Source organism: Branchiostoma belcheri, unplaced genomic scaffold (genome assembly GCF_001625305.1).
Source record: "Branchiostoma belcheri isolate BF01 breed outbred unplaced genomic scaffold, Haploidv18h27 scaffold1, whole genome shotgun sequence".
NCBI classification, from domain to species: Eukaryota; Metazoa; Chordata; class Leptocardii; order Amphioxiformes; family Branchiostomatidae; genus Branchiostoma; species Branchiostoma belcheri.
Window position 1 is genome coordinate 6605714 of NW_017802379.1, and position 22514 is coordinate 6628227.

Here is a 22514-nt window from a genome sequence, read left to right on the forward strand (position 1 = left end):
ATCTGAAGTGATGAGACAGGGTAAGCTATTAACGCTGATACCTGTGACTATCAGCATAACAACATCTAGACAGGGCTCAAAACACTGGAAGCATACACCTTAGTGGATGGATTGTGTTCCTAAATGACGTGGATGGTCTCAGAATTTTCCAATTGCCCGAAGTTGTCCCAAAACGTAATTCAAATTGTCCCAAGCTGAAAATTTAGTGTCATTTGACACTGGGACAATGTTAATTTCGAGCCCTGATTCTGTGTACCTGCCCCTAACCTGCATTGGTCCATGTACTGGGTTTCTGGTTTATATATATAATATATGTAGGTGTATGTGGATTTTTATTTGCAACATTGACTGTTTCTACTTATGGAGTATAGAAAAAATAATGGCAATGGTTTTTGAACAGTTTTTAGTATGATCCATACATGTACTTTTTAGTCTGAGTAGTGTAGATAAAATTTGTCTGGTGCAGGTAATTTTCAAAGTTACCTGCACCAGTGCAGGTATATGCAGAAAGAAGTATTTTGAGCCCTGTCTACAACAATGTGAAAGAGTTGTTCCTCAGTGAATGCTGGCAACAGCTCTGCGTAGATCAATACAATATCATGAATGCGTGCCGGTAGCACGGCACGTAAGAATGGTCAGGCCATGATCGCTCAAGGTTACTGTACCACAGAAAATGCCGACATCATCAATATATTGTAAACTATAGTCTCAATAACTGTGACAATATTCCATTGGTAAACATGGATAAGGTCTAAAATATAGAGGCCAATTTGTTAGAGGTGGCAAATGTTGGTATTTGGAGCTTTGATGATTGTAGGTAATTTGCCAGGCTTTGCCATAATATATCATGTATAATAAGCATAAAACTTCATACTAATAATATGTTATTATGAACACTTGCTGGAAAAGAATCCTGTTTTTCAGCATCAAGTGTTAGACCCATAGTAAAAGTTTGGAATAAATAATTCTGCACATTAAATTTTCTATAGAAAATCTGTAATAACCTTTTTTGATACCCTCCCTGTTTCATTGATGGTTTATCCCTTGGTACATGTATGGAGTGTCCCTGTTCCTACGAGTAATTACATGGGGACTCAGGGGGGAGGGGGTGTCATGGCTCAGGGCCAATGAGATACACCAGGCCTCAGAAACTGTACTACTGCTACTAGGATTCTAGGAATACCTAGCTGAAGAGTTTCTTGGAAGTAAAGCCCAGTTCCCAGTTCACACAATCACAGTACCAACCTTGACATTGGTCAGTAAACTATGTTTAAAACAGTTTGTTTTGAATCCTGTTGTTCTTGGATGGATTGGCAACTCTTGCTTTGTTAACCAGTGCATGTCCTTGTGTAGATTGGATGGAAGCCATCCTACCATATTATTGTGTGTGTCGTAATGTGTTTCTGATATTCATAGGAGCCCTGAAAAGAACAAAATGTTCAAAACAGAAAAAAAACAACATATTCATTGTCTCCTTAGCCTAGAGGAGGCAGTGTTCTAGCCAGCCTTTTTTTCTGTCATCTCAATTTTTTTTACTTGTTTGACATAATGTCAGACAATTTTAAGAGGTCCTGGGGCATACTTCCCTGGGAAAATTTTGAAATCTTGACCCTCTCTGAAATGCTATTTCCTGCATTTTGATGTGAAAATTTTTCTCTGGTGGTAAGCCTGGTATATTGACATTGCTTTCCATATTTTTCACACCAATGTTTGTCCGTCCAAAATGACAGATTGGGCAAAATTTTTTCCGTCAATTGACAATGACATTTGACAAATGACAGAAAGATGAACTGAGGGTTTTTAAAAATAGGGTGCTCCATTTTTGTCCCAGTAGGTTGTATATGACTTCACAGCTGGCTCCCAGCTGATACAATATTATCTGCTTCATATATCATTTATCATATCCCTCAGGGCTTATAAGTTATATACTACTGAAAGGACTACTGTCAGATGAATGGGAATTTGTGAACTGTGAAAAAAATGTGAAAAGACTCAGTTTCTTTTTGAAAGCAGAGAAAATGTTGCTATATAATTGTTCTGTGTAAACTGCTGGCTACATAATCTCTTAACCAATATATTGTTGGTGAAAAAAAAATACGAAATTGTGGTAACCAATTATTGGTGCAGAAAGGCAGGTGGTGTCTTGAAATCGAATGTTAATTTAATGCGAGTAATACTTATTCATTTCCCATTTGTTGACAAGAGAATTAAGATTTATCATGTTTGGTTCTATCAATACTAGAATATATGTTATTTGTTTGTAATTCATTATGAGTTGGACCAAAAGATTTACATTTTTTTGTGTATGATCTACAATGTTTCTGTAATATAGTATCGTATGATATTATGAGTCTATAGTCTGTTGTTTGGCACCAGTTGATTTATTAGACTTAGATGATCTAGTTCTACATGTACCAATCAGTATTTCCATTTAGCTGAGTTGTAGCAATCAGGTTTAAGGAGGGCAGGGACTTCATTACTCATGGTGGTCACTACAGAGGATAGATAGATGGAATAACTAGACAAGTTAGCTTAGGTACAGACCTGAAGATTTTTGTTATGTTTATTGAATACAGCTTCATACATGTAAAGTATGTTGTTTCAGAAATGCTATTCTAACTATGGGATAGTGACAGGTATTGATACCTCTCTAAATCTTGAAGTGTTCACTTGTGTTTTTTTTTGTGGTAACTAGCACAAATTCATGAGACCTTGAATATGCATTTGAAATGTATTAGTATTACATTGTACAACTGTACTACAGAATTGTTTCAACCTGCAAACTCAAAACAAGGCAAAAAGCTCCCTTTCCCTTCTACTGGGAAATTAAATCGCAACAGAAATAGATTAATTTACACACATTTTACAGTATTTGTATGTAAAACATGGTCTCTTATCCATATTATGTGGCACTAGGTGAAATAGCAGTTTACCAGAATTATAAAATGCTGACATACTTGGGTGAACTTGAGAGACTAGCCCCCTCCACTTGAACTAGACTTGAGAATGTACAACAACAAACCACTTTAGTCCTGAACTGTTGTGACTCGCGTTGGCGAGCAGTCTGTGTCTCCTTCCTTCCTGAAGGACTTGTTTTTTTCCTGTCCACGGTGACAGGTTATGTCTACATTTGTACCATGTCTCTTCTTTCACCATGTTGTCATCCTGTTTTGCAAGATATCATTTATTCATGGTAGCTAGATATGATCATTTGTCAGACCTATCACAGTGCTGTATAAAATTAATATAACTTTGGCAGGAAGTAACAATATATTTTCCCCTTTTTGTCTTGTTTGTCATAATAGCATCATTGAATTTTTTTTTCATCAAGAATGCTTTAAAAGTCAACATTATCTGATTTTTTTTTTGAAAATACTGAAAGCGCCTAAGAAATAAACCCTTTTACCAGTTTCCTGCCAACCCCTTTTGTACCCTCCAATTTCTTTGGTATGACCTGAAGTTTTGAGCAATCACAGGGTGATCTCTGGCAATGGGTTTTTCTTGTATGGAATACTTTTGATTTATTGTAAACTCTGACTCTATCTGACTTAATGCTGTCACTTGGGCAACACTATAGTCTAATTAATGACTTGTTTTGTGGACCTTCATTTAAAAATGTCACTGCAGTTCCTCAATAATTTTCAGGAGTAAAGGTCATACATAAATCATAAAGTTTATCAGAAATATCTCTGAAACAGGAGTCTATATATTATTTGTGCTAAAATCTTGACACTCAAGTAAAAACTGTCTATCCATTAGCAGATTGGATGGGGAACAGTAAAAATTAGGTTACGGCTTCATTTTGTGTTCTTTATTTATGAGATAGTGTGCTTAGATTGATTGTTACAAGCAGTAAGGAAATGGAAACTTGAAGATGCTGTGATTGGAACAAGTTGTATTATATATAATAAATTTGCATCTTTTTGCATTACTAGCACTGTCAGGGCTCAAAATACTGGGTGCATGTGCACCTTAGTGCACCCAAAATTGGAGCTGTGCACCCAATTTTTTCTATACGTGCACCAGTGCACCCAAATATTTTAGTAGGTTTCCACGTGTTGAGGAAATAATGTTTTTTATCTCCTTTTGTTTTGCAGTGAGGGTGGCTTCTTCAAGGCCCACTTGTACTTCCCTAAGGAGTACCCACAGAAACCACCCAAGATGAAGTTCATCTCTGAGATCTGGCATCCAAATGGTCAGTACTGACAACAACACTCTTCTCATGTTCTAGTTCAACTTATACCTCAAATATGCATAGCTGCCCAGATGTGTACATTGTAATATTTGTATTTTCAGGAAACATGTATGAAAACGTGCACTTACATTTATAAGAGTAGGTACTATTAGTACTAATTGAACATTTACCAGGGATGGTGACTGTTTAGAATGTTTCTATACAATCAGATGTACATGTGTGTACATGTGATCAGTATTGTAACAAGTAGACTGCAGTACTTCCTGCTAAAACTAGATGGTGCTGCTGGGTGGTGTCCTGACATCACAGGGTGACATCAGCTCAGGAAAAAGCACAGAAATGCAAAAATAAAACATAGAGATGCAAAAAGAGATGCCTGAGGTGTGCGATTGGGAAGCCTGCCAGAGCATCTCCAAAAATGGACTTTGGATGCCCATACAGATTCAATTTCTCAGTCAACATGATTGAAACAAACTTCAAGTGACTATATTGTATGTATACTTTTGTATATGTATTTTACAGACTTTTTTTGGTGTCATTTGGTCTTTAAACACAATAGTGAAAGATACCATGTGTTTCCATCCCAGTTGAGAAGAACGGGGAGGTGTGCATTTCCATCCTGCACGAGCCTGGTGAGGATAAGTACGGTTACGAGGACGCCAGCGAGCGGTGGCTGCCTATCCACACAGTAGAGTCCATCATCATGAGCGTCATCTCCATGCTCGCAGATCCCAACGACGAGTCACCAGCCAATGTTGATGCTGCTGTGAGTCACTCGTCCAATTTGTTTCAAGTTAAAACTTTTGCTCCAACACAAAGAAGTTCTCTCACCTAGTATAGCTTTCGACCAGTCACTCTGGTCTTCCTCAGTAGACTGACCCAGTGAGGCTTGTCACGTGTCTTCTCTGAAGTGTGACATCAACACTGGGTCAGAGGTATCTGGTAGACTATGTCAGCCCCCGTCGCGGTTAAGTGAAGGGAGATGGGCCCTGATGTAAATAGCCTCTTTCACCGTTCTCAGGAAATAGTCTTAGATCACCTTTTGATTTGACAAATTGGATTTACTTTGTAGGTTTAGAACAAATGTGTAGATAGCTGTTGTAATGGTCTGTGTGTTGGGTATAACAATTTTAACATTGGATCTTTTTTACTGACTTACTTAGTCATAAATTCCACTACCATGGGCGTTATGACTAAGGTCTTTGGAAATAGCGTGACTTTTTTGTGTTCCTCTTGCCCTCCACAGAAAGACTGGCGGGAAGACTACAACGGAGAATTTAAGAAGAAGGTCAGGCGCTGTGTGAGGAAAAGTCAAGAGAGTGTCTAGGTCAATCTCCATCTTTTTAACATTGTGAAGGTGAGAGACCAACTAACTAGGCTTCAACATAACTGGCTTGAAGAAATCCAAATCTTTGAGTTTGATAGCAAAAGTATGATATTCACTTGAAGCAGAAAATGGGGGAATGTCTCTGATGTCAAAACATTCGTTTTGGAGGAATACATTTTCCTTAGGGAGTTTTTTACCTCCATGAAAAATTGAGGTATTGTTTTTGGTATGTCTGTATTTGTGTGTGTGTGTGACTTTGTGTGCATGTCCGTCTGTTTAGATCTAAATATTTCATGGAGGTCTGAAGCCTCCGAATTCTTCTTGAATTTTCCTGTAAAGAATGCTGTCTAGACTTATCCACTTTTTCATGTTTTCTCTGTTTTTCTCTGTGATAGGTAATGCAGAGGGACTGTTGCAGCTCTGATGAAGGCATGGCTTCCGGCTCTTACACCAACACTTACCTGTATATCGTCTGGACCACTCTAGCTCTACCGCCATCCCGTGCAGCCAAACAGTTATAACAACATCATATAAACTTACAGACAGAGCTTCGACAAAAATGTAGCTCTGGCATCATCACCTGAAACTCAATATAAGCCTGCATGGGATGGTAGTACAACGTTAGGTATGGAGTACGTTTTAGTCTGTGAATCAAATAATAAGTAATCAACCATCGACGCATCCTTCTTTCTTCTGATCTCAGGGAAATCTCTCTCAGCATTCGGGGGAAGATGTCTAGTCTGTACGTGGTGTACCTTCTACTTGTAGTGTGGATAAGTAAGTAAATAAATAAATAAAAACAAAAACAGATGTTAGTTTAGCTGGAATCACCCTGGAATGCAGAGGGGATGTTCGTTGAGGTCTGGTACTTTTCAGGCTCGTGTAACTATGCTGATACTTACACTGCTGGCAATTTGAAACACCGTGAACCAGAATTCAATGGTCTACGCTTAGTTGGTTAAAACCTTGTAACACAAGCTGGTGCTTTCTGCAGTAAATTTGACTGTACCCAGATTTAAAAAAATGACTATTCTGGTTCACAACCTCTAGAAAAATCAATTATGTGCTCAAACTACTACCAAATTCTTTGCAAAAAGCACCTAATTTTGTTACAGTAGGACTGGATTTGACTGCAGTGCAACTTGACTAGCAAGCAAGAGGCAGTGAATTCTCTTATCACATGTTACAAATTCTGCAGCAGACAGTGCAGATACCTACCTGGGGCCTTTGAGGAGATAGTCTCGCTGTGGCTGTGCATGATTTAGACAGTTACAATAGCCTGGCACGCTTCTACCACTAGGAAAGGGAGAAATAACATCCTAAAACCACAGGAAGAGAAGGTTGGACTGTTATAAAGACCACGTTTAGATGTACACCTGTATGACAACCCTGGTGAGAGACCCATCTCCACTAGGAACACTGGTGAGATACCCACCCTCACCAGGAACTGGTCTGTACGATCAACTATACAGCAACTCTGATACTAACTGTTTGTCGTACTTGTAAACAAAGTGCTCGATTTCTACGACCTATGTATGTACATAATGCGACATTCGCAGTGTCTTCATTTACCTTTTCTTTCTTTCCCTTTCTGTCAGATATCTCCTACTGTACGTTTGGTTCTTGCACTTCTTCCCCTATGCTTTTTTTTGCAAGCTGCCTACTTTTGTTGCTATGGTAGGAGATGGCTCTCAAACGATAGGTTGCAAGTAGAGAGTTTTCTGTGACACACAACTATGCAACTATCCAAAAACAGTATGGAACACCAGCCTTCCTCTGTCTGGATATAGACTCCCAAGGAAAGAACAGTTCTAATTGGCATTTCTGTGGGCATTGGTGGTATGAAATGAAGAATGGCAGATAGTATACAAAACTTTTTTTTTCAGTTGGAAAAAATTTATTCTTTTTGCAGTCTCCTTTGCCGGCTTGCACCTTTTTTTTGCTGTATAAAAGCGCACTTAATCAAGTTTGGTTCTTGTTTCCCTTTTCCTCTTCTTTGTTGGTCTTCTCATGCTTTCTAATCCAAGCTGAGCTCATTTGACATGCACCGTGTATTATTATATGACTGTATAGATGTTTTCTGCAAGTGGTAAACAGTATTTAGCTAGCTTTGTAGTTTCCTAGCACCCTCTTCTGATCAACGTTATAACTGCGCTTCCAACCCAAGGGATGATCTTAGCTGTAGTGCATATTTTAGGGGTGAACTTGGTTACCACTTGCAGAAAACGTTGGCAGCGTCTGTGTAGCTGTGTTAGTGGATATATTGTTAGTACTTCCAGCAGAATAGATGTTATACACTACAAACTGTGTTCACTATATGATAAAATTGGGTGTGTTATGATGCATCTTGAAAAAAACGTCAAATCAACCTTGTTAAAGAATGTCGTTTTGTGGTCATTATTTCTGATGAAGTAGTAGTACTATGGCTTAAGTCCAACAAGTGCAATGGTTGAGTGTGTGAATGCTTTACATTGGTAGGTAGGTTGTGATTTTTAATACCTTTCTATTCTAAGTCAAAAGACTTTTACATACTTTTTCTTCAGAGGTCTCAGCATTAGAGTTTAACCACACACACACATTACAAGTGGACTAGCCCCCTGCTGTATATTAATTTCAAGTTGTGTGGCCCAAGGGCTATACAAACTGAGGTGGGCATTGCCTTATGCACAATTTAGTGCAGGAAAGACCTTGACTTGATGGCTAAACTCAAGTGCATACATACAAAGGAACCAATACATGAAGGTGATCCTATTTTTTTTATTTCCAAAAGATACACAAACACATCACACCATGGTGTTGTCCCCCAGTGTGACAAGGCCACTCGCACATCATAACTTTTTTTTTGACTCAAGGTCTTGTACAATATCCAAATTCCTGTCAAAAGATCTGTGAATAGTTACTTGATTGATATTTTTTCTATGTTATAAGATTTTCACTCAGGTATAGATGAAACACATGTTGACAGTGTTATATAAAGTTTACACAGTTAAGTTAGTGCGGTATGTTTGATTGAATTTGTCAAAAAATGCTCACCAATAATCAATCTTCTAATAGATTTTAGTACAAAGCACGTCAACAACAAAAATCAGTTCCTTTCTACACAATATTTTCATGTTCACAAAAAAAGATTCTTCAAGCAGCAAAAGGAGAGCTTTTCGGGCCAAAGGAAGTTTTCCTCTGGCCTTCATTTGCTCCCATTTTCTGTAAGACACACAAACGATTGTACCGAAATAGTGAAGATTGTCAACACCGTTCTCATGCACACATGGCGTTACATGTCAAACTTGCTGTAATATATAGAAAATAGTGTAGAACTCATAGACACCAAGCGGACATCCTTCCACTGCAGTCGGACTGCAGCTACACAATATGTCCACTAGGCGGCGCCGTTGACCAGGCAGCTCTTTCACCAGCCGAGGGCCTCGCGAGCGGCGTTGAGGAGGAGGGCCCCCATCAGCAGAGTGGTTGCGCCCACAACGGTTTCCGCACCACCTGTGTAAAAAGATTAGATATTCACACTGTTTTCTTGATCGGTGTACAACGTAAATTTGCCGAAATACTTCGAGCCAAACCTATTTTAGCTGCCGAGTCTCCTTTGGTCCTAGCTCTCTGCAAATTTTATACACTCGGCAGCTCAAATAGGTTTGGTGACCAGGCTAGTGTGCTGCATTTTCGTTTAGCCTGGTTTGCCCACAGTAGAGTTGTCATATACTCCCAAACGTTGTCCCACAAGCCTCTTCAGTCTAGACTTCAAGTGACGTCACGACAAAGACCCGACCATTTCTGTGCCACCCGGGAGGCTGAATATGGTCCATTACTCCGCTAAGTGGTCGGTTAATGGAGTCTCTTGAACCGGCAGCTCAAAAAACCGTCTGCATAGGTCAGACGATAGCGTGTTGTGATTGTCACCAATAACATGCCGCCGGGAACGCGTATTGAAAGGTTCACGGGTGAAAATGTCTTTTAAAAGTCGCCAGAGCGAACGTGTTGGTTTTTGTACTGACTAAAGAATTTTTCTAATATTTCAATATCTTTGTATTTTTTGTTTGCCTCTGGTTCCGCCCACTGGTTTTCAACACTCACGTCAAAATTTCAAGCTACATATTTCCCCCTGAAATTTTGCATATACCAAGGACGTTTTGCAAAACGTCGTTGTTGCATATACATACTTTTCCCAGGGATCACAAAACAGCAATATATGATCATCTGTTCACGAGTTATGTTTCTTTTTTTTAGATACTACTTTTTTTTTTGCTATTTTATAGCAAAGTCTCTGATTTTGTTCAATCAATTCCTCCGCCTTTCTTTATCTCTGAAACGTATTCATTATCTCAAACTGTGAGCCAACTGACTTCATGCAAAACTTCGTAACAGGTTTGGTGTCTCTACCCTCGATCCTTCTGACGTTTCAGAGAGATTTCTGTCCATCATAGAAGAATATATAAAGCCAGTGCACTTACTTGGCGTAGTGGGTGCCGCAGTCGTCGCAGCTAATAAAAACAAAGAACAAAAGCGTTATCCTATAAGGTAGGAAAGCAGGTATGCATGTAGTATGGTTGCTACCATAGTTTCTGACACATTTACTAGTATGTGTTTGTGTGTTTTATAGCTACACATTTAAAACACACAAAATCAACCCCTCCATCTTTTCAGAATTAACTATACAAACACCGTAACACGACAAGCTATTCAAGAGGTGTTTCTTGTTACTGCAGATCTCAAGATGTACTCAAATCTCCGTTGCGATCGCCATAGCAACGGACAAACACAATGTCATCTCCAGTGAGCCTTAAGAACTGTCGCCTTCCTCTTAAATCTACTAAGATTACTCAAGGGGTACGCTAATAGAAATAAAGCATCTGTTTTAAGAAGTTGAAAAAAAGATTTTCTATGGTAGATGTACCACATGTAAGACTTCCTTTTTCTGATTGTTTTTAAATTAGTGTCAAAAATTTATGATCTTATCACAAATTTTTAAGCTATTATTATTATTAAGAGAGAAGAAAGAGCAACTAACAGTAGATGATAGGTAGTTTATAGTATTATTGTAATGTATAGATTCCTAGCACTTTGCATTTAGAATATAGCGTACCAGTGTGAAATACTCATGTTTTACATACTGGACATCCTCTTGTGCATTTAGCCCATCTGGGCAAGAACATGCAATAAAGATTCATATCATATCATTATATACCAGAGTTGTGGGTGAATGAAAAAAAAACTTCTGGGACATGCGCAGATCAATGTTTGTCTTGTGCAGGTCTAACTTACCGGCGGTCGCATTTGTTGTTTGGGCATGCGCAGTCCAGGCCATCAGGAATACGACAGCAAGACCCAAAATCACCATAGCAACCTGCAGGTAAACAAAAACACCGCCATATAAATAAAGTATGACATAATAATAGTCGGCCGACAACCCCCCTATTGCTCTATATACATAAATAGATATATTGATCCTCCAAAGTTTCCGTTGTTACAGATCGGGTCATTGACTTTGTAAGTTCAACTTGACTTTGAGTTATTTTGATGCTACTTCATGTGTAATTCAATGCCTTAAGTGGCCCAGATGAGACTTGGTATTTCCGTTACCTGGGCAATCTTTCGTGTTTTCAAGCTTTTTCTGGCCGTTGTTGGTTTGAATGGCTAAGTTGTTGTAACAAGATGTTGAACAATCACTCCACAAAATCTGTTCTTTTCGCTCACTTTAAAACACCCGTAAAGAATCCGTTTCTTAAATTACATGCAGATTTACGCATGGCTTAATTTGTGCTTAAAGATGCGATTTCGCGCAGTGGATGTTTCAATAGTCCCATTAGAAATCCGGCCGGACAATGCACCGTGTTGAAGTGTTTTCTAGCCCTTGTATTTAGTAACTAACAACGCAAATACAGTTGATCAACTACGTATTCAGGACGAATCAAGAGGCTGTTTAAGGGGGTTGCGCGGTCTAGTGGACATGTGATGGAGAGGCTAAAAGTACGCAGCTGCCGATACAGAACTGACGGGTTTTTCGAGCGGAACAATCTTTTTTCTAACACGATTGTCTCCAAGCAGATGTAGGAAAGAATATTGTAACGTTTACTGAATGCTCTGGCAGATCAGGAGAGGTGCGATTCGTTGGAAAACGCACAATACATCTGCTTGAATATTTTCCCAGCAACCCCTTCTACCAACTCCGGCAATGTCGGACTTACAGCTTTAAAAGATTTTCCAATAATGTCCTTTAGAGGACAGCCATATTTCTAGGAAAATGTAACCGCCTTGGTAATTAGGCCACGTGTCCCTAGGCCTAGTACTAAAGATTCACAGCCAAAAATAGGAATGAATTATTTTCTACACCTTTCATATTTCTTTGGCACCTTTCCAACAACACAAAAATCATGCTCATTTCTCAATTCTAGTTCGCACAAAGGGCAGTGTAACCGCCGGCACCTGTTCCCCTTTTACCCTGGGTGATATACAGAATAAATCGGTAAAAGATTATTGCAGCTCGAGCTCTCTAAGCGGAGCTTCCAGTACAAACTGGGTCGTTAATATTGACATAGCGGCCTGGGCGGCAGACTAATCGGGCCCGGCATTGTCTGCTGCGTTTCTCTCGCTGGGCTGTTTCCAAGCAACTCTCGTATGATGTGTCGTTGGGCCAAAAATATGTTCTCCGTTAGAACACGTTTGGGTAGTTCTTCCCGTTTCCGTAAGACGTTTTTTTTATTCGGCAAAAATCTTCTCTGATACTATTTTCCTGTTTGCGTGCAGCGTCCTACTCTCCAAGCAGAGGTTTGGATTTGGCCTCATTTATTGGATGTTTGGCGTTTGGCTTTCTTTTTCGCACCTGTATCTTTTTTATGGGTTGAGTTGGTGTAAAAAAAAAGAAACCAGTGCAAAAAAAAGCCTTATAAACGCGCCAAAAATAAGCCCAACCCTCTGCTTGGAGACTACCAGCTTCCTACACAGTAGACTGCTAGATTGCAATCTCAAGAGCCCGTGCCCAACCCTAGACGTATACCCGAGACACCGCCCTAAAGTATATGTTGTAAAATGCAGGTGGGAGATCGAAAACAAAGCTCAGTGTAGGTCCTGTGAAACTGGTTCTAACTTCTGCATATTGATGAGTTGAGCTTGCGTGTACGACGCACATGCAGACCATGTGATGGCGAGACAAAAATAGACTGTGTAGGCTGGATAACCATAGCCTCTACCAGGCTTCAGACGGCGGCTGGAAATTGGCCCAAAACGACATATAACCTGCCAGGGGAATTGGTCCACTTAAATCTCCTTGGCCTGCTAAAGGAGTACAGTTAGCCACTCCCCTGGTAGACGCTATAGGATAGCCATGCTAACAGACGGGACGCGTAAACCAGCCTCGAAACTTCTACCATGCCGACGTCGCTAGAACTAGAGAGAATCGTGACCACGCACGTATATATGTACTTCTGCTTGGTCAAGATCTACAGCTGTAATACAAAAGAGGAAGTGAGCTCAAATACTCAAACAGTGCAGTGGTTGTCACAACGGTGGAGAACACTCGATGTTTTATGGCCTTTTACATGTATTGTGGAGTCAACAGGGTACATGTTGTACCTGGCACGGCTACAGGAGTCATATACCTGACAAACAACGACCCTAAACCACCTCACAGTATACCTCCTAGACCGATACCTTCATTCTGTTGAATACAATCAACAGTATCCTATTTTTGTTACATTCAAGGACGCGTGCGGTCTCTTTTTCTCCAATACATTTGCGAAAAGTTTTCCCTCTAAAATAACGAATAATCTAACATAGCATATGGTTAAGAATACTTGTTCGTCTATTTCTCCATATATAGAAACACATTAATATTTAAGAGACCTTGTATCGAACACTTCAAGAATTGTTTGCGAACCTAAGCCAGCGATCGAGTGCTTGTAATGAAACATTCTTCGGAGCTGTAACTCAATCTTGCAAAACAGCGACGTGATTATATATTATTTATTGACATGATATTTCATCGTACCATCTAACCTTCTACTCAATCAGAAATCTGCAATCAACGCAACGCAATACTCCCAAGTGATGACGATACGCTCATATTTAAGATAAAAATTACAATGATACATATGATACCTGTCTGATATTAATATTGAGGAGCGCCGCGCGGTGAAAAAAAAAAGAAATTTTAACATTATCCTTAAAATACGTGGAAAGCAGAATTTCACGGTGTCGGAGTTTTGAGGATGCGTAGTCTAGCGCTAGTTTTGAATATGAGTCTGATATAGGATTATGCGTACTTTAAAGGCACCCAATGTAATTTTAAGGCGGCAAAACTGAATTTTCAAAGTCAATTTTCTGGCCATTCTTTTAATGTAGTAAGTTGAATCAATCCTATCCCATAGCGTAGGGATATCTGTGAAGCAAACATGCGATACTACTGACGGAAAACGGTTGCTTGTTTTGTATCGTAGGCTGGTTCTAGCTATTTATGGGTGGTACCCAAAAAATAAAGAAACACCTCACGTAAATTGTTTTTGGGCTATTTAAAACTCTTGAAGCATGCAATGATGACAAAAATGTGCTAAGAAATGGCAGTAAACATCATCATACTCATAAATATCAGAAAATGAAAATACCAGACAAATTTCCTCATCCAGAATATTTTGTTTTGTCTTACCGCCCTGAAATCGCATTGGATGCCTCTAAGCCGCGCGTATATACTGCATGGATCGATATGTCACATGTATTAATACTTGAATCAACAAGTGGTTCTCTGTAGGGGGTGTTTTCTGCGAACTGAAGTTCCACTCTCAGACGCATTTCCGCCTCCCACACAGAGAAGAAAAAAAAACGCGCCCGCCATTTCGCCAGCGCCCATTGTTATGTATACCTTAGACTGATAGGTCTGCCATGGCGGCCAAAAAATACACGTAGAAAAAATTTCATTTATGTCTAGCGCTCAATAAAAATAGAAAGAAATTGACGAAAATATGAAAAAATTCATGCGGCAAATCTTGTATACAATCTTGTTCTTAGGTTATCGTATGGTGAGAGGTAGATACATTTTCGAGAGAGAGCTTACCGTATCTTTGTCGAGGGCTGCTATAAAATACGCAACGTCAAAATGAGTACATGGCGACTAGGAGAAAGTCAGCCTTGCCACGTTTTAGAGTAACACAGACTTAAACGCAGTTATTTCAGAGGAGTCTTACCTTCATGTTGAGAAGTGTGTTTTCCTGTTCGGTGTTTAGTAGAAGTGAGAATGTTGAACCACCTCGGGTCTTGTGTGTGTCGTACGGCTCTAGCTGTCACTCCACCGGGGCAGACCTGAAATGTGCTCTGTGACTCCGGCAGCCGCGCGCTTCTCTCAACCGCCAACAAACACGTCACCTGGCCGGCTAGGGGCAAACCAATAATGATAGCGGAAGGGGAGGGTTTGCAAAAAATATCAGAGCATAATCTGCGATCAATTATGATAAAACGTAATTTCACTATATATTTTTTGTAGGATTCATACTTTTTTATGTATGCAAACTGTCTAATGTGTTTCCATTGTATTTATGTACTCTGCAGCATTTTTTTTTTACAAATTTCACCCCATACGTTTTTGGTCTGCCCCATGCTGATTAATGATTGGGTGTCCGTCAATCTGCTTAAGAGCGGTGTTGCTATGGCAACCGTGGAGTGCTTTGATTGGAGGTTGTTTTAGTCGGTGGTACTGACGTCATAGGTTGGATGATAACCTTTTAGCGCGCGCACGACACGTCTCGGCCAGCTCACTGCTATTTGGAGCTTTGCCGTCTTTAAATTTAGCTAGAAAAACAAGCACAGGTGGTAGAGTGAAGAAAGTTCAGTGTTCTTAAAGGCATCCAATATAATTTCAGGGCGAAATAGAAAATAATCTTCTGCACTATAAAATCTGTCTGATATTGACATTTACTGCCATTTTGTAGCACCCCGTTTCAATGGCATCAACATGTAGCCTCTACCAGGCTTCGGGAAGCGGCTGGAAAAGTAGAGCAAACGAGCGGCAAACTGTTCTCTCCAGCAGACCAGCTCCCTTGGCATGCTATCTCTCTATTTGGCCATTTTTACTCTTTCCAGCCACCTCCCGAAGCATGGTAGAGGCTATTCAACACGTACTATCATCCGGTGCACGTGTGTAGGTGTAGAACCGCCTAGTGAATTCCCGCGGAAGTTTGCCTGGACTGTAGACTTACCCTTGAGTATTTATCACACAGGAACCACATCGGCCCCCGTCCAAAACATCGATCTTCCGAGTCTGGAAAGGAGGAAGATGGAGGAAGCAGATAGAGACACGGACCGACTCGCTACCAGGCACACCCCCGATAGGTAATCTCCAAGCAGATCCCTTTCGGTGGCAAGACAGTATCCATTAGCCAGAGAAGGTCGCCGGCCACCGATGGTCGTAGCGACAAAAAAACGGCCATATATAAAAAGCTAACGATCATTCCCCCACAACCTCTGCTTGGAGAGTACGATAGGGTCCGCAGTGTTACCGACTATGATTGAATTAACGCCTCGCCAATTAAGAAACCGAACGGAATCTGTCCTTGAAAATAACTCAATCGGTAGGGTACATAAGAACCTCATGTAGAAATAGAGTTATTACTATTATTATATCACTAGCCCCTTCTTATCCTCAGTTCGCAAACCACATTCTTCGAATTCCTGATACGTTTTACATACATTATTAGACTGACCTTAATCTACTTATAAGCCTTTCGGCCACTCTTAAGAGTCTTAGTTTTGAACAGGTTGCCTGGGAGATGAAACGTCACAGTAAATAATCCTGTGTACCAAGGGATTACACCAGTCGCGCTATGAAGGCTTAGAACCATGAGACAATGGTTACGTTTTTGGCTAAGCTAAGGCCACTGCAAGTAAATTTTATGGATCGATGGCATCCTCCGCAGACTCCAAATCTAATGCGATAGGGCGAAAAAATACAAGGCAGGCACAAAAAAACAAGGTTTCTACATTTTCAAATGTTGACATCATAAACCTTGTTAAACAAGAAATGATACCTATATTGTGCTATGTTTACTGCTAACTATTACAACATCCATTTGTCACTGAAAAATAAAAGTTTTCAATCATTGTACAAATGGTTTTGACTCCGTGAACGTGGCATATAAAAGGAATGAAATGCATCTCTGCATCAAAGTAAAAGACAAAACAATAAATCAGAGCCTTGTTTTGTCTCCTCTCTTCATATTTATCTGCCATCCATATTCCGGCATGGCATCAGATATATTGCATTTTTGCCTCACAGATACCAGTACGCTCTGTGATAGGATCCATTCAACTAACTACGTTGAAAATATATATGACCAGAAAATTGGCTTTGAAAATCCTGCAGTTTTGTCAAACACTTCTCTGCGTATGACGCAGTCACAAATATATTTGGATTGATCGATTTTGACGTGAATTGGCGCCACAAGCAGCTCTTATCGGTGTATTTTGCCCCACGAGGACCAACCTATATATGGATAAGAGTCCATTCGTGCTTTGACAATGTTTCCTCACAAGCCAAAAATATAGATATACTATCCTCAAGCACGTGCTACTACGCTCTTTTCCGCTAGTCTAGTGTTTTGAAATGCCATCTACATCGATCATTTGAGGCCCCCACAAATGTTTAGAAATGTCATATCTGCACTTACGCGTACTCAGACTAACTTTGAACTTGTGAATTACCTTTTAGACAACAGAAGCAATCGATCATTTTGACCTATTGGCCTCCAGTGGACTAGACTTCACAATGTATGTGTCACGTGCATGTTCAGTTGCATGTGACAGTCACGCAATGGTACTAGTGTTTGAAAGCGAAGTACAATATTACATGGTAACAATTTATACGACATATAATGTTGCATAGTAACAATATATCACTCATAGAAGGATGCACTTTGACTGTCCCATGTCGTGCTGTGGAGGAATATTAGCACTCCGACTTGTGTTTTCAGCGTCCTTTGGCGGCCCTTCAAAGTAGACTCTTAGCATGACCAGGTGCAGCTCCCCTAGCGACTTGTTCCGGCACCACAGGGACTCGTTTCCCACCAGGTGAGCCCAGCCGCGGGGGATGTTGGGCGGGATTTTGACGGTCAGACTTTCCGCAGAGATGATACGGCAATCTGGGGGGAGAAACGACGTAAGAAAGTACCCTGGGAGCCAGACTAGATTCGGGCCGTTAGCCGTTTTCCTTCGGCAGCCAAGAGCCCTTCGCCTGCCTATCTAAATTATCGGTACGGGGAGTTGAGCCCGGGGGTAGTTTGGCAGGCCCTATACTAGCTGCCGAAGGAAAACGGCTATCGGCCCGGTACTAGTCTGGCTTCCAGGGTAGCAAGAAAGGGACAACAAGGCATCATGAGCATACTAAATTGAGAAAACATTCTAGCTCGACAACACTCTAGCTTTTCCCTGAACCTTAGTTGATGTTTCTACCAAAGTTCATACCTGCGATTCGAAGCCATCGCACTGCCTCCTCCATGGTTTTCAAGACCGTTTGAAACTGTGGTTTGGTTCGGTAGCCGTCCTCATTGAGTTGCAGCGGTGCGAAGGTTCGAGCGCATGGCTGCACTTCTCTTCCGTCTTGTAAGGGGGCGCGCTTGACGTACACCAGTCTGAGCGTCCGGACGAACAGCACGCGTCCACTGCCCTCGATGTAAAACGATCTCTGGGAATCTGTTGGAAAATTTAAGAACGGTAGGAAACACCTCAATAACAGCTGAAAGGGTTTTGTCAAAATCCTCGAGTCTTTTTTTTGCAAGGGGAGTGAAGGAGGCGGTCTACATTAGAGCTCACAGATAGAGCCGGGGGGCGACACAAGTTATCTGGCATGTATGACCCGCTACTACGGTCGCATGTCTCTAACGGAATGTTCCAAGAGTAGACGGGTCCATCCCGTGAACAAGGTTGAAAGAGTCAGCCAAAAATTTGGGGTAAGCTCCAAATCTTCCTAGTACTAGTGTTGGAAGGAAAGTTTAGTTTTTAATTCAGAAAGAGTTTTGTGTTTATTTTTGAGAAGAATAGATTTTCCCCGTTACCTGCCATGCCATGCCGGGTGGCCTTCACGTTGACCGTCTGTAGGTTGGTGATCCGCCCTCCCCGGTCCAGGTGGTGCCTGACCCAGGCGCGCGCCTGGGACGTCAGTCTGGGGAAGGTCTCCAGGATCGGGTCGTCTATAAATGACGTGGCGGGGTGGACCACACGGGGGACAAAATCCACCATAGCTGGGGGACGGAAAAGGACAAGACTCAACTAGACGGCCTCCACACGAAGCTTGCGGAATCAGATTGAAGCCTGATATTGGCACGAAGCCAGCGATCAAACTACCAAGGAGTTTCTAGCTTGGCCGACGTGCACTTGGGCACGATTTCGAAGGAACGTGTGGCGCGTGGACCAGGTATGAGGTATATGCGATCGTAGTTCTGTGTTATAAGTAAGTTTTTCACACTTTTTCCACTTTTTCTGCAAATTTACCTTCTTGTTGCCCTTGCCAATTGGGAGAGCACTGGACAATGAAGTTAATAGTTAGAATCATTGTCCGTTCGTTCCAAATCTGGAACAGCGCCATGTTGGATCCATCCACCCCACCAATATGGCGTCCGACACCCAAGTCTACCCATAAATATCTGTACATCGACACGTACTGATTTCCTCCCCAGCAGGTGGCCCCTCCAGGTAGAACACCCTGATGACATACAGGTGGACTGTCCTGCGCAGACAGCTGCAGCAGCAGGTGCACCCAGCCTCGTTCTCGTGCCAGCTACAGGAGTCGGGGTCCGTCTCGTCCCCAGAACACTCCATGTCCAAGGTCTCCACTGTCAGGACTTCACCTGTGCAATGAGTTTTAAATGCATTTAAATAGACCTATCCCGAATGTCCATCACAATTAGAAGTTTAACCAATGAGAAAAGGGCAATTAGCGGTTCGACCAATGAGAGAGTGGCTTCATATGCATGTCCGTCAAATATATTTGAAAAAAAATGCATTGTTTTCACGGAGGTGAACGGGGCTTCAGGATCGATTTTTTGACGGTCATGCAGCCACTCTCTCATTGGTGAAACCGCCAATTGCCACCTTCTCATTGGTTGAGCTGATGGACGTCCGGAATCGGTCTATTTCATAGAAAAGCATAAAAAAGAGTATGAAATGAGCACCTGGAATGGGGTCCTGTCGGAGTGACGCGTTCATCCTTCCCAACAGCTCGCCAAGTGGCTCGAACTGGTCGGAACCGGCTTGTGCCAGATCGTCTGCCAGCTTCCTCGGGACAAAATCGACTTTTCCTATACGTGGAGCCCGCGAGGTCGGACTGTGGGTCTCGCACGGTACAAGCCATAGTCTGTATACGTAGTGTACAAAAAAGAAGTTGGAGATATCACACCTCCGGCCAGGAAATATTTAGAACCTTACTGTCAGTTATAGTAAGATACACGGAAACAAGGACACAAGACACACACACTCATACATACAAACAAACAAACAAACAAACAAACAAACAACACACACACACACACACACACACACACACACACACAGATAATGCCTGCATTTTTCATGATGGTAATAAAATGTACATATGCTACTATAGTATAGTAATAGCTAGATTGCTATTTGCAATTTTCTGTGGTTGTACTTCTGTCTCCAATGATATTGTCTTCATTGGCTTGTAAGCAAGATATCTCAAAAGTACAAAGGCCCACAACGACACTGCGCTACACCTCTTTCACAGCCCTGTCACACTGCGCTGCCAAGGGCTATACCTGCCATACACCTCTTCTGCAGCTGGCAGCGCGGTGTGGAAGGGCGGTGAAAGAGGTACGTGTAGTTGTGGGCCTTCGTACAAAAGATATGGTGTCTTCACCGTCTTAGCTACATAGTGTAACAGTGGTCTTCATCGCCGACTGACCTGAGTCCTCTAAAATACGGGTCCTTGTCCCTCCTGCCACCGACAAGCGACACGTCCGTGCACGCCACCTGCCGGGCCCCTGAGTACTGCACTTCCAGCGTCTCACACGTCCTGACGTCATACTGACGATGGTCTTCAAGAAACGCGTTTGCTCGGTCTACCAGAGTTCTGTAGTATAATATATGCACAAATTTGGTCCTTGAACTCTCATCACCCCACTCAGATCAATACTGATTTGCCCTTTTGCGTCTATTCACCCCCTCCTATATCAAACGTGATCCGTCCCCAAGTAAACTTTCTTTCTGAATTCGTCCAAAGTTCGCCACCCATAAATACATGTAACGTCATATATCAAACATATTTATTTACTACATACAATATATTGCGGAAAGAACGTCTAGCTGCCCCTCCCCTCCCATCGAACAAAATGGCAGACAAAAAAGGGGAATGGTAGGACCAAATTGAAAAAAAAAATACACAGAGAAAGAAGAAAATTCAGGGAAAGTGGAGTCGATGGCTTATATCAGAAAGTCTATTGCTGTCATCTGAACAAGGAGGTTTTAAAATTTCCCCAGGTTGTTGCAAAAAAAAAACATTATTTCTAAAGAAATAAGCTTTCTAAAGAAATAAGTTTGTTTGATGTGTGGGTGTAGCATGCAGGTCACAGAATACCCCTGGTAAGAATAAAGCTACTAGTGGGTACATTATATTCATAATACATGTATCTAGTTAGGGGTACATTCTGGCCTGTTACACCTGTAACATAAGCAGCCACCCCTGCATTTTAACCTCCTTGATCTACAATTCTTCCACATGGCTCTATGGTCGTCATATACTAACGAGTTAAACAGTACTTACCCGAATGTCTCGTATTCAGAGCTTCCTTGTTCTCCTAGAGGCCGGGGTAGGAAGTCTTTGAATGACAGAGGGCTAACCGACTGAGAGTCTTCAATGTGTTCCTCGGATGTTTCATCTCTCAGCTGCGTTGAAATGGGTTCCTCTCCCGGTCTTTCCTCTTGTATGTGTTCACCACTCTCACTCATGATAGCATGATGTCTGGTTTAACACTGTACACCACGGTTCCAGACGTACAGCTCTGTTCCATGTTGTCACACTGTCAATCCTCTGTAGATTTCCCGATCGGCCACACAAAAGAAATTGCTAGACATGAACAACCTTCGGTTTGTGTACGTAACACCATCAATTACCTTTGACTTTTGGCCACCAAAGTAGGAATGTTCCAAAGTCTGTCGTAAACAATCGCTTCTGCCGTCCGGCGAAAATTCATTCGAATTGGAGTTAAGATTACTGTTCTCCTGTGTATAGGTGAACACTTATGATTTGAAACGGTCTGTAATATCTTACATCTTACACAATTATATTTAGAAATACTTAAGCTTTGCTGACGAACTTGACAAACCGACTTTCCGAGCAAAACTTCCGTTGGTCTCGACTAGCTAGGCAAGTCTAAAGTGCTGGTAATTACGTGTAGCAAAATGTTTGTTTTCAATGGTGCACCGCCCCTCGCTCCCACGTCCCGTATGTGGACTTTCTAACATATTGATTTAACCTGTGTGTATTTTTACACCGCCCCTAGGTAATGTCTGGTCTGGTTAATGAGTAACCACCTGTTAATATTAATCTGCTCCTGACACTACAGGGCTCTTAAAAGACAACAAGTGTCCATAGTCGACAATTTGTATTTTGCAGATTGGGAACAGTATAGTGTATGTAAACAGTGTGTGAGCACTTAACAACTGGTAACAACGTATGGTAAAAATGGCTAAATCCCTGGTCAAATATATATCTAGCGAACTGACCACAATACTCCTGCAGGAGGGATACCTCCTTCACGGAGTAATAAGTGACAAACAGGAACTGACTTGTGGTAGCCATTACTTTATTTTGATCCCAAATCAGAACATATACATAGCAGCTCTATCCTTCCATACTTCTTGCACATAATCCACTTTACTCATTCACTATACCATACCGAGAGGATCAGTTTATGACAAGACCCTATTCGCCTGACTAGCAACAGATCTAGAGTACGACGTTAGAACGACAAAAACACATCGGCTAAATGG

At 41.4% G+C, this 22514-nt stretch overlaps 2 protein-coding genes and 1 long non-coding RNA gene across 3 annotated transcripts in view; 1 reads left to right on the forward strand and 2 right to left on the reverse strand.

Moving 5' to 3' along the window:
* LOC109466216 (ubiquitin-conjugating enzyme E2 G1-like) overlaps positions 1-7900 on the forward strand; it is a 13583-nt gene extending 5683 nt beyond the window's left edge. The window contains exons 3-6 of the mRNA XM_019763886.1: positions 4098-4195; positions 4783-4961; positions 5442-5552; positions 5918-7900. Coding sequence (XP_019619445.1) covers positions 4098-4195; positions 4783-4961; positions 5442-5522 — 358 coding nt within the window. The 3' untranslated portion in view covers positions 5523-5552; positions 5918-7900. The remainder of the gene's footprint in view (positions 1-4097; positions 4196-4782; positions 4962-5441; positions 5553-5917) is intronic.
* A 379-nt stretch (positions 7901-8279) lies between these two features.
* Positions 8280-14890, reverse strand: LOC109468263. The gene is made up of 4 exons (XR_002140126.1): positions 14705-14890; positions 10794-10875; positions 9983-10012; positions 8280-9014 (listed from the first exon to the last, which is right to left on the reverse strand). It is a non-coding gene; the product is annotated as an uncharacterized LOC109468263 (long non-coding RNA).
* A 2440-nt stretch (positions 14891-17330) lies between these two features.
* LOC109462692 lies at positions 17331-21565 on the reverse strand. The gene is made up of 7 exons (XM_019759255.1): positions 21286-21565; positions 20428-20595; positions 19679-19860; positions 19169-19354; positions 18563-18748; positions 17973-18200; positions 17331-17650 (listed from the first exon to the last, which is right to left on the reverse strand). The coding sequence occupies exons 1-7, from the start codon at positions 21468-21470 to the stop codon at positions 17409-17411; spliced, it is 1377 nt and encodes a 458-aa protein (XP_019614814.1). The 5' UTR covers positions 21471-21565; the 3' UTR covers positions 17331-17408.
* Positions 21566-22514: the final 949 nt, after the last annotated feature.